This window comes from Uloborus diversus, chromosome 1, assembly GCF_026930045.1.
Source record: "Uloborus diversus isolate 005 chromosome 1, Udiv.v.3.1, whole genome shotgun sequence".
Lineage (NCBI taxonomy): Eukaryota > Metazoa > Arthropoda > Arachnida > Araneae > Uloboridae > Uloborus > Uloborus diversus.
Genome location: NC_072731.1, coordinates 211,578,713 through 211,591,403, shown reverse-complemented (window position 1 = coordinate 211,591,403; position 12,691 = coordinate 211,578,713). Strand labels below are relative to the sequence as shown.

Sequence of the window (12,691 nt, the reverse complement as noted above, 5' to 3'; positions counted from 1 at the left end):
TGTTTTTTTTAAATTTATTTTTTATGCCTGATTGTTGAATATACGTCACTTGACACAATTTTTATTTTCAAGTAGGACCAGGCAACGCAGCTAGTAAGGTATAAACCAACCTAAGGTAAGGAGGAAGTCGGGAAGGTGTAAACCAACCCCCTAATTTCGTATATAAATTTGACTCCATTATATTATAAAGATCAATCAAGCTTTTTTAACATCGCACATAACGTTGTTACACCTCAAGAAGCCGTTGCTCAATTAAATTAAAAATCTATCGAACACGATCTCGTACGTCTTTTATTACTTTTCAACAATGAGGTGCTGCCATTCGGCAGTTTGTATAAAATGAAATAAATAAATATATATAACAATTGAAATACGTTACAAATATGGGTAAGGTGTTGCCTTATAAATTACTAGAAATGATCATTACGTGGGAACTTTGAAAAAGGAACCGGAACATCAATAGCGGTCTAGTAAGATGACTAAGCAATTCGGATTCCTTAAAAAAAAATTAATTTGAATTTTGACATCTGGAATTCAAATTATGTTTTTCGCAATCACGAGTGTGTGTGTGTGTATGTAGGCGTGTGTGTTTGTGTCTGTGTGCAGGTATGAGTGTGTGGGTAGTTGTGTGTATGAGTGTTTATGGTAGGGAAGAATGTGTATGTGTGTGTAGGCATATGTGTTTGTGTCTGTGTAGGCATATGTGTTTGTGTCAGGCATGAGTGTGTGGGTGTCTGTATGTATGCGTATGTGTGTAGGTGTGTGTATCAGTGGCGTGCAGATCAATATTTTTTAGGGGACTAGTTGGTTACGGTAAATTACGATACACAAAAGTAAAAATATTTATAGATATATTATCTTCCCTATTATTATCAACTTCAGTGTTATGCTTCAAAGTTGATGAGCAACATTGCTCACTAAGATGAAAATCTATTCGAGTTTTACCAAAAGTTTTCAACTGAGTAATGGCTTGGTAGCGTCCTTGGGTTTTTTCGTGACGAATCGTTGCTTTGTGGAAATTGCTCATATCTGAAAATCCATTGGCATTCCAGACGCCTTTTTCCTTTTCAAAAAGGACGCAGGGCCAGCAAAATAATTTTTTTCTTGACTTACAAGCAGTCAGCCAGTTAACAGTCTCAAAGTAATCTTTCTTAAAATGCCGATTGAAATTTTTTAGCTTCGCAGATATTGCTAGGTCAGGAGTAGGCCTGCTCTGTAAAAGTATTTGAGCTTTCTCTTGGTCAAGTCAAAGCTCCGAACGAACAGTTTGCGAGAACGTTCAGCAGGCAGCAATTCTCTTTCGAGCTCCGGGGCAGTCTGTGCTGTTGCGCATGCTCCTCAACTACGTCCAGTTGGGGACTTGTTTTTTCGACCGAGTCCCCTTCCATTACAAAAGAAAAACACAATGGACGCAGGAAAATAACTTTGACTAGTGAATTTGTTGCTTCCTGAAGCTCACATAGAAACCTGTACACTAGGTACGGAAACAAAAATTTATCCGTTGGTTTAAAAAATGCAAGAAGTAATCAAATAAGCTTTCGAGCGAACGCCAAGGATCTAACAAAGCTATATGAGATCTGGGGAACAGGTTCTTAAGAGCTAGTCCCTCAGACAAGTCCATTTAAGACGTCGCACACAGGGGAGAAAGGGAGGGAGGGGCAGTAAAAGAAGTAGCGCTTTCTAATAAACTTGTTTTTCTGCTCACGTTTTTTCTTAATAAATTATTCTGCAAGGTAATTTTTTTGAAGGGGCAAATATTTAAGGGACCAGCCTAGTCCCTCTGGTACATGGGCGGCACGCCACTGTGTGTATGTTTGTTTGTACGTGCGTGTATGTATGCGTGTAAGTGTAGGCTATTGACGCAACCTGGAGATGGCTTTCGCTAGAGGAGCAACATCGTGAGGAGCCGGTCGACGGTGATGCTGCATAGGGTGCTGACGAGAAAATAAAATGATAGCACATCAAAACAGTCAAATAAAAGCAATAAGCAATCGTGATTGCTGAAAAAAATTTTTTTTCAATGATTTTTGTTAATGTTTGAAGAGTTCTTACGGGGGCGGAGGGGTCGAGCTTCTTCATAATTTCCGAAAATTTCAGTCTTCAGAAAATTTTACCTGAGTCCACTAACAACCCTGAACAAAACACATGTCTGTAACACTTAATTGTTATCTTATGCTTTTAACACTTCTGTTTCTGATAATTTCTTGCTGGTGCTAGAACGTATGCCTAATTATCTCACATAATATATATATATTTTAAAATCTTGTACATATTTTTTAAAATTTAAACTAGTAAGTTTTGTAAATCTTTAAAAAAAATAAATCTTTTGTTTCATCGTAATGTATCGCGATGTAAGATTGGCGATTCATCACGATGTAGAAATTATTGCATCGCCCAGCCCTAGTTTGAATCTCTCCCTGGTTATCTGGGGGCTAGCCAAGCAGTTCCTTGGTCCCTATCACTAGACTACGTATGGAACGTTATTAATGGGGTACCTATAAAAAAAGTTAATCTGTACAACAAGTTTCTGAGAACATCCCTTAATATTGCTTTCAAAATGCGTTCACTTAAATTTTGGAAAGGCATAACAATTATATAAGGGAACACAGAGGATGAAGGAGGACGCATGTATACACAGCAATGAAGATGTAAATTCTGGAAGAAAAGGAAGTAGATTAGGAACAGAAGTGAAAGATCTTGCAATTCTGCCTTGAAGCTTTGCTCCTGATAATGTACTTTTGTATATAAATGTTATTTAAGCGATTTTCAATTGTGGAAAAATAAACTTAAATAACTTCATTCTTTATTTGGAGTGAAGCAAAAATTCAAATTTGGTAAGTGTAAGAGGAATCGAATCTAAGCAAAAAAATGTAAAATGATTCTGCTTGGCCCAGGTATTTGTTATGTCATGATTCTGCTTGTCCCAGGTATTTGTTATGTCGCATTTCTCTTTCTTACTGAAAGGAACAAATTCCGTTTTCCTCTGCTTGAAACTTAATTGCGTCACCCCCACCTTCTACATACATGACAGTAAAAGCGATATATATTAGGAAATAAACAAATCTTTGTGCAGGAAAGTGAAAGGGAATAAATACAACAGCGTGGAGTCGCATGTGTTTGCAGAGGCATGTTTTGGGGTTAGAAAGAACTCCTTTAAGATGGTTAAAAGATTAAGCGTTGACAGGAAATTTAGGACATTTTGCTTCTTAGTTCTTTGTTCTTACAGATTCTTCAATAGTTTAAGTCAATTTTATTTGAGCGTTTTTAATCTTGTTTGGGTGGAAACAGTTATTTCTACATTCTTCCTCGTGTAATAATTGGGATGCCATGCCATAGGGAAATCTGAAAAAAAAAAAAAAAAGGATAAATTAAAAAAAAAAAAAAAAAACGGGGGATTTTTTTTTTTTTTGAAAATTTTTTGAAAAACCTGAAACGTGCAGGGAATTTTAATTTTTAAAAATTTTGCATTTTTATCTTATAAGCTTTTTAATGAGTGGTTAAGAGAAGTTTTTTTAAACAGAAAATTAAATGTAAGTATTCCGTTGCGATGTTATAATTTCAGTTTTAATGTATTATTTTTTGCTTCAGCTCCCCCCCCCCCTGTGATGAAACTATCAAGATCAGGGGCGGATACTGACTACCATTTTAGGGGGAGTTATGCTGAAGAATGCCCCCGCCCCACACTAACGAACTAACTATTTTGAGTACGAAAACTTTCTGAAACTGCTTTGGTTTTGATAAAAAGCTTCAAATCGACTAGGAATAACTCATTTTGTGGATAATAAACGTTGCTAACTAATTTCATAAGCAATAAAAAGATTAAAAAAATAATTAATGCATCAAAAATATTACAGAAATTGATTACATTTCATTCGTGAACTGTTTGAACACAATGCACACTGATAATATTGTCGACTGTTGAAGGGGGGGGGGTCATAACCCTCCCCTTGTATCCGCCTATTATCAGGATATTGCGTTCAAATAGCAGTGTTTGCACATTTGTACTGTTGCATATTCATACAAAGGGAAACACAGCTAATTTTTTCTGTAGAATTGTGTGGAATCCCTATATTATTATCAGACTGTGAAGATAGTTTATCTGTTTATGAAAAGTGAGCTTTTTTTATATATATTTATTTGTTTTTTTTATTTAACTTAAAAACATTTACGTAGATTGTTTGTATCGGTAGGGGAAATTTTTATCTTTCTTTGGAGGGAGCCTTTGCTCTTGAGGGGGATGAGCACAAGGAAGAATAAGGGTAAAGCTTATTTCCTTTTTGAGGCTTTCGTAAGGCTTTATTATAACTCCCTATTAAGTTTTATAATGTATTTCTGCCGCGTTTTGCAGAGTGTAAAGCAATCAACAGTTAATACAAAAGTGTTATCTTCTTGATATATATGTTACTCAGAAAGTCCGAAAGCTGATACATATCGACATTAACCAGTTAATATCAACATTCACATACCAAACACATCGACGCAAGAACGAATATTTCCGTGGAATCACCGGTGAAAGTAAAACTGTTTTTCAGTATGAACTTCGTGGTAGTGTTAATTCTTCAATAGCCAAGTCACTCTCTGTCCCTCCCTTTTTATTTATACATACACCCCGAACCGTTGTAGGGTCACAAACTTTGAAATTTACGTGCATCAAAGTTAATTATTTTGCTAGAATACTAGAGTTTTTAAAAACTAACATATTCACAGTGCCCAAAATACTCATTTATTACTTTTAGTTAACAAAGTGATTAGTTTAGAACGCGCAACATTTCTAAAGAGTTTCAGACCTATTCCATCTCTCAAAACCTCAGTTTTTTTTATTTTTTTTTTAAATTAATTTTATTATTATTGCTATTTCTTGTTTTATCTACTTATTTTGCAGCATAGAGTATTTGGGGCGAAAGAAATAATTTTAAAATCTTTATTTCAAAGTTTTAAAATTTATATGGCATTTGTCTTGAACATAAACATCCTGTATGTTTCAGAACACAACTTTTTAAATATTATTTATATTGTGAAAAGCTTTTCAAATATAGTTCGTAACCAATAGTTCGTTCAGAAACTTTCAGCTCTTTGGTTCACATCATCAGGTTTGTATTTCTGTGATTAGGCGGTTTAGTAGTAAGGAGTGCCTTTGTAGTTGTTTATGACGGCGTGATGGTTTGAAGAAAGAGCTATTGCTGGGCCTCCATGATGAATTTCGGTGGAATAGGCATGTGCTTTAACAGGAGCAGCTGCATACGCCACTGGTGCAACAACTGGAGCTGCATGGTGCACTTCAGAAGAGTAGGCGTATCCCTTCACAGGAGCAACTGCGTATGTCACTGGTGCAACTGCAACAGCTGGAGCTGCGTGGTGGACTTCAGAAGAGTAGGCGTAGCCTTTCACCGGAGCAGCTGCATAAGTCAATGCAGCTGGTGCAACAGCAACAGATGGATGATGGACTTGTGCAGAATAAGCGAAACCTTTGGCAGCAACTGGAGCTGAATGATGAACTTCAGAAGAGTAGGCGTATCCCTTTACAGGAGCAGCTGCATAAGCTACTGCAGCGGATGGATGATGGACTTCGGAAGAATAAGCAAAACCTTTAGCTGCCACTGGTGCAACAGCAACAGCCGGAGCTGAGTGGTGAACTTCAGAAGAATAAGCGTATCCCTTCACTGGAGCAGCTGCATAAGCTAGGGCATGATCTGGTGCTGGCACAGCAACTACTGGAGCAGCGTGGTGCACTTGAGATGCGTATGAATAACCTTTCACGGCGTTAGGGGCGGATGGTGCTTCTTTGGGGAGGTCAGCATCATTGGAGGCATAGGTGCTTGGCAACTCTTCTTGTTTCGGTGCTTCGACTGGAAGTTCTTCCTGAGCTACTTGTTTGTCCTCCAAAGCATCAGCTGCTGGGGCTTCCTCTGAATCTTGAGCTGGGGCTTCTTGGGCTTCCTCAGAGGCATAAGATACTGCTGATTCTGGTTGTGAGTTACTCTCTCCAGAAGAGTAGGCATAACCCTTGATTGGTTGAACAGCCTGTGCTACTGGAGCGTGATGAACTTCAGAGGAGTAAGCATATCCTTTAGCAACGGGGGCAACAAAAGTTGGTGCATGGTGGACTTCCGAAGCATAAGCGTATCCTTTGACAGCCGGAGCAAGTGCGATGCCTGCGGAGTAGGCAACTGGATGGTGAACCTCAGTTGCGTAAGCGTGAGCCTTCAATGGAGCGCTCTTGTGGAACGTGTTGCTAAAAAAATTAATCCCAGTATCTCCCAGGGGAGCTGCACAGCATGCGGCTGCCAAAACCAGTACAGATGCCTAAAAAAAGAGAAGACAATTTTTGAGATTATATTAACGGAGCTCATCCGGTTTGTTAATTTCCTGAGTCACAGGTGGCCCCAGAGCTACTTTACGTATCCAATAGAGTGAATCTATTTCAATTATTCAATGAATTTTTTAGATGATATCCTAAGTTTAGGTGTGAGGAGCAAATGTAATTACTGAAATGATAATAGATAATAAATATATAATAATAGATAATAAATAGGTATGATGTTATTAAAAGATAATTTTCAACAATTTTAAGTTTTCAAAAATTCCCAGTCGAATTGAAATTTAACTGCTAATATGCGTACATTTCACTCGAAGTGTCATATGCAGTGCCACCTAAAAGAAGGAAGCCATTCTTGCATTAAAGTTTAATTCATTGCTGTAACCCGGGAACAGAAACAGCAGTATACGCTACGGTCTGCAAAAGACTGCAGCACATCTACAGTATAATGTGGATGTTGAAAATGATGCACGGCCTCAAAAAACATAAGAAATTAGCTATTAAGACAATATTTTCAACAAATAAAAGCTATATATGAAATGATTTTAAACTTAACTTTTAAATTGAATAAATGTCTTTAGTAAATGTCACTGTACTATTAGTTTAGAAATTTTAAGAAATGCCCAGATTTTGCAAAATACGAGTAGACCTAGTTTGTTTTTCTCTCTCTACATATATCAAAGTACAAAAAAAGGAACAAAAAACATTTCTGCTTTTTAAAAGGTAATAAAACAACGCAATCAGGCACAAATATGCTGAAAACTACATACACCTGCTTCGGAGCAAGAAGGAATCTCTTTTTCAATGCACAAAAATTGAGCTTTTAATGAAAAGACAAAAGGTTCCTTGTTACCTGAAACACAGGTATGCATTTTCCCGCAAATTTGTGCCTTTTTACTTTGTTTTCTTTTCTTTCATTGTCAGCAAGCACAAAGGCATTTGTTCAATACTTCCGCTCCATTTTAACGAATGTCAGTATGAAATTATAATATCAAAAAAAAAAAAAAAAATAAATAAAATAACAAGAGTTGGTAAAAGATCAATTTCATCGAGTAAACACATTTTTAACTGTTAGATATGGATGGCAAATAAAAGTGATCACTTTATAAAACGTTAGAAGAAAGAAAAATATTTCAACTTGATAGTATATAGAAAAATAAAATTTATAAATTAGCGTCAGTGAAATGAAAACCAAAATGTCACTAAATAAAATTCAGCTTAACCAAATTAGCTGGAGCGGAATCGATAAACAACTATAACTTAAATTTCAAAGAAATTAAAAAAAATAGAAATAAATAAAGAAATAATAATAATAATAATGCGTCATTTTGCTGTATTTTAAAAACATAGGGAGAAAGCATAGGGAAGAAAACACAAACCTCTTTACCTAGTTCATGTTACGCAATTTGGAAATAAATTAATATTGAGACATTATTTTGATAAAATATAGCAGCTGTTTTTTGTAGTCAAAAATGCAAAGAGAAATGTAACACGGAATTGCTTTGATGTGTTAAAATCATATTTGCAATTACGTATACAATATTACAGAATTTTGTTCGCTTACTTTGAAAAAACGCGAATACATTTTTTTTTATTTCAAGAATGGTTTTTATATCAAGAATGTTTTTTTTTTGGTTATGTAAGTTAAAAATATGGAACACTCTTGCAGTTGAGGAAATAGTTTATAATAGTATACCTAGGAGATGTAAAATTTCCGAAAATTTTGAAGTGGTGGAAAAAAAACCGGTTTTCTCCGTTTGTTTTCTGAAAAAAAATGGAAAAATTGATTTTTTATGAATAAAAATAAGTTTTTTCTCTTAATAGCTCTGTTTTTCTTGGAACATATAAAGGGTTAAGCATTAAAAAATATATGAAATACAGGCATCTTCTTTTTCTGCTTGACAGAAATACACATAATGGTGAGTTTAATTAGAAAAAAAAAGACTTTTGGTTTATAACCAAGAGTTTTCTTCGTCAAACAACAAAAATGAGTCAAATTCGTCGTTAAACCAATATCATTGGGTAAGGTGTGTCTAATCATAACAATTGCATTTTCTATTTTAGATTGCCTTTGAAACTTGAAATAGTAATTAAAAATAGCGATTTTCAAACATGATTGATATTGTTTGAAGGAAAAATAAGTATGATTTCCCTACCTTACAATGTAACTTTGCTGTCTAAAAACGAAAGCTATTGAGTTTTGATTTTTTCCAATCCAGTCTAAGTCTAAATACTGCAATGAGATTTTATAATAACAAAAATTTTATATGTTTTCAAAATTTTTTATTTCATTTAAGTTTCGTTTAATGTTATGTAAAAGTTAATAATAAAATAGGTTCTAAGTAATAAGAACAAGTATTGTGTTTAAGACCTGTTTGTGATAAAATTGCCAAATACATTTTTTTGTTGGCTAAACAAAGTGCGTCTGAAAGTGTGAACCAACACTGCGTACTAGACCAAATAGAAAAAAAAATGTTTTGGAGGTTTGAAACTTCATATGGATAAAACGATGCTTCCATAGCCTCACATGTACCCCCAAAAATATTTATCCATATCAAATAATATTTAGGTGTCCCGCAGGAGGCCTAAAATTTGTAATTTTCTTCAAAAATTTGATTTTGTTTTTTATATATTTTTTTAAAAAATGTAAGGTAAATTTTAAGAAGTTATCATGTTGAAAAAATATAAGCAGTCGAGTCGATAATTCGCTTTACTGTCCAACCACGGATTGTATGGAATTTTCAAACGTCCAGATGAGACGAATCTATCTGAATGAGGGGGAAAAGTAAAAATTTGATGCGTTTACCTCCGCTTATTTGAATGAAACTCTGCTTCTGCAAAAGCTGACATCGCTAAAAATAATAGATTTGCCCATTTCCGGTTGTAAAACGGATGTTTGTCTTTCCATACAATCCGTGGTCAGACAGTAAATAGCAGTTTTTGCTCTCTTGCAATATTTGAAGTCTCCCACATGGTACTCAAAGTATGGATTTTTTTCAGTTTTAAGTTAAATTTTTCATTTAAAATATATTAGGGTAGACCAGGGCACGTTTACGTGGGTTTTTTTTCAACGATTTTTTCTATATTTTGTGTTTTAAATTAGGAAATTTTCGACATTGCGGTTTTGATGAAGCAGTTAATGGAGTCAAAATAGGAATATTCAGTTGTTGCTCAGTTTGTAATTTTTAACCGTTAAAAAAAATTATTTTCGAGTCCAAGTCGGATGCGTAAACTTGCCCCGGACAAGGGGCACGTTTACGCATACTTATTTTGACACCTAACGTGGTTATGCTAGTGTTTTGAACAGGATGTCTTACCATCGTTAAAATAAAACAAATTTATTACAGACTGAATAGTGTATAAAGTAAAAGTTGAACGGGCATGAAGATAGCACTACAATGTTGTAAGCTATAAGGTACGAATTTGTCACTCAATTAAAAATTAAATGGTGATTTTCAAAACTAAATAGCCTGGAAATACTAAAATGTTTTAAGCCAGTTCGGAGAAAAAAAAAATCAAAGCACGTTTAGAAGTAAGACACATTAAGAACGTACGTAAAGGTGCTCAGACGTCAACGCGTAAACTTGCCCCATCGCCAAGTTTGGATTTATTTTTAACGTGTAAAAAAATTTTAATAACATTTCAGTTCATACAAATTCACTTCTTAAAAAACGATAAAACTCTGCTGATTTTTATATATTTGTTCTTTCTTAATTAAGGATTATTTATTCCCAATAAGCTTCAAAACGTTCAACTCAAAATTTACTCGACTTGGTAGAAAACAGATTATTCTTTCTGCATCCTAGACCGAAGCTTGAATGATGCTCAAAAACTTGTGAGAATATTTGCTAGGGAGCAGCATCAATCTGTTATGACTGTTGGCTCTCCAGTTATAATTCATTTTGAAAAAAGGGCACTGCCTAAACATGGCCCGGTCTACCCTATTTTTCTATTATTCATTTGCTAATGGTGATGAATAGAAAATTTGTGCGGTATAATTTATGACTTTGATATTTTATTTAAATGTATATGTAATTTTTTAACAGGAAAATATAAAAAATCAATTTTTTTTGAAGAAAATCATAAATTTTAGGCCTCTTGCTCGAACACCTAAATATTTTTTAATTTGGACAAATATTATTATGATAGATGCCTTCCATTACTCAATAAAGCTCGATAAATTTAGTGACTTTCTTAAAATTTCGGTAGATTCAAACATTTTATGTCTCAATTATGGAGCAAATAATTAATGCATCCAAAAATATGTTGTACTATGCTCTTTCACAAATGCTACCAGTTTAAATCTTTTTCATTATTACAGTATCCTAGGGTTTCCCGGCAAAGAGAATATGAGAGAAGGGGAGAGTGAGGACTCCTCATAATGCTTTTTATACATCATTCTCTGTCAATACATTATTTTTTACTCAGAGTGGCTAGAATAGGAATTACTAAATCAATCTAAGAAATTTTAACTTTCTTACTGAAATAGTCTTCGTTTAGGGATTGTAATAGTCGAAATATTCTACAGATGCCAAGCGAAACAACATAAAAATCCTTTCTCTGAAATGTATATGCGTGTGTTCTTGTTATATGTCTACAAGTAAAATAAGTAGACGGAGGGAAAAGTTTTTTCACTTTTTTTTTCCAGCAAGATAAAATTAATGTTGTGAAGTGGTAATTTATGTTCCAGTTCTGTGTATCCAAATAACTGAAAAGAAATATTGCAGTACTTACCAATCGGAACATTTTTCTTGGCGAATTCGAAACTCGTCGAAGTCAATTGTATTTTTAATTCGAGTGGGCATCCCTTTAAATAGTTGGTTCGTAACGCCGACATCGAATCCGTTTCGATTCATTGGTGTCTATAAATTGGGTCAAGTACGAACCATTTCTGTTTTTCTTTAATTCCGGACTTGGCATCGCTTCCCAACGGTGTCCATCGTTGCATCTTCGGCGGCCATCTTGTTCCCTGAGGCAAGATGACCGCGCCCTTTTCAATCGCCCAACGCTTTTTTTTTCTTTTCAGGACATCGTTACCTTGAGGTTTTCACTCTCTGGCTTCTGTCGAATTCTACTTTGCAACATTCTGTTTGCATGTTCCTTTTGTTTTTGGTTTTATTGTTGTCCTGAGGGGATTAGTAGCGAGGTGGGGAAAGGCACATTCAAATCAGATGTGCTTAGAATTTCAAATATTTTTTTTGTGGCATCGTATCATCCATTCCAGTTTTTGTCTCTCTGTTACTTTTCTTGTTTAATGCGACAGAGTCAGCTTGCTCCGTAATTTGATGCAGTGAGTTGTATGCAGTACCGTAGGCATGGGTGCTATTCCTCAAGGGTGAGATGGCGCACCTGAAAATACTACAAAGACTTTCCAAGAGCAGGAAACCTAGAAAACATCTCCTAAAAGTTTCAATAGCACAGTTTGCACCAGTGTTGTTTTGTCCCTCCCTAGTTAGGCTCCCTGTCGTAGAGAGAGAGATAGAGAGGGGGGGGGGGGATACAAGATTAACCCTTTCAATAAGGGACTATATTTTTCTACAGTCATGGGCGTATGCAGAGGGGGGCAAGTAAGAGCAGCCTGTCCTCTTTCAAAAAAGAAAATATTTCAAATAAAACCGAAAATTAAGTTTAAAAATCGATACACTTGTTTCAATTTCTAAACTCATCAGTGGACACTTTCGTTTTCCACAATCAAGTGTATTATTACACACGACTCCCTCCCCATACACCGCGAAAAAAATTTAAATTTTGAAAAATGCCCCTTCCAGAGGCCCATCATTTCAGAATTTTCTAGTGGGAGGGCAAAGGGTCATTACTCAATGCATTTTAAAAGAAAAAACAACAAAATACACGCAAAAATGGCTAATTATATTGTTTCTAAAATCCGCAGAGGGGGGGGGGGAGGGTTAAATGTCCCCCCTCCCCTGATTACTTAATAGCCTGTCCTTTAACTCAAAATAGAAGATTTTAAGCTTGATACTCCCTTGACCATATGTATCAGCTCTCAGAGTCAATCATGAACGAACATCCATTTTATGTTCAAATATTCTACGAGCTTGAAACACAAGATTCTACTAACGGCAAGGAGATGGATTTAACAACTGCGCTTTAAAATGTATATCATCATTATTTTTCACCGTTCCCAATCCACTTGATGAATCCAGTTGTTTTCTGGCTTTTTCCAAGCAGTAGTATTTGTTCCCGTTTAGATTTCCAATGAATTTCCTCGAATTATTCCAAATTCGTCAAACTCTCTAACTTGGCTTTCCAGGATTCTTGACGGCAAACGATACCAGATAAATGCTGTAGAGTAGTTTCTTTTCTCAACCTTTGGTCCGCGAGCCATTTTCATGTGGTCCGCGAAAAGCTAGTGAA

General features: G+C 35.2%; 1 protein-coding gene across 1 annotated transcript; it reads right to left on the bottom strand.

Annotated features, from left to right (window-relative positions):
- Positions 1-4,907: 4,907 nt before the first annotated feature.
- On the bottom strand, positions 4,908-11,200 carry LOC129224696 (cuticle protein-like). Its single transcript, XM_054859247.1, has 2 exons — positions 11,051-11,200; positions 4,908-6,303 (listed from the first exon to the last, which is right to left on the bottom strand). The coding sequence occupies exons 1-2, from the start codon at positions 11,060-11,062 to the stop codon at positions 5,116-5,118; spliced, it is 1,200 nt and encodes a 399-aa protein (XP_054715222.1). The 5' UTR covers positions 11,063-11,200; the 3' UTR covers positions 4,908-5,115.
- Between the last annotated feature and the right edge of the window lie 1,491 nt (positions 11,201-12,691).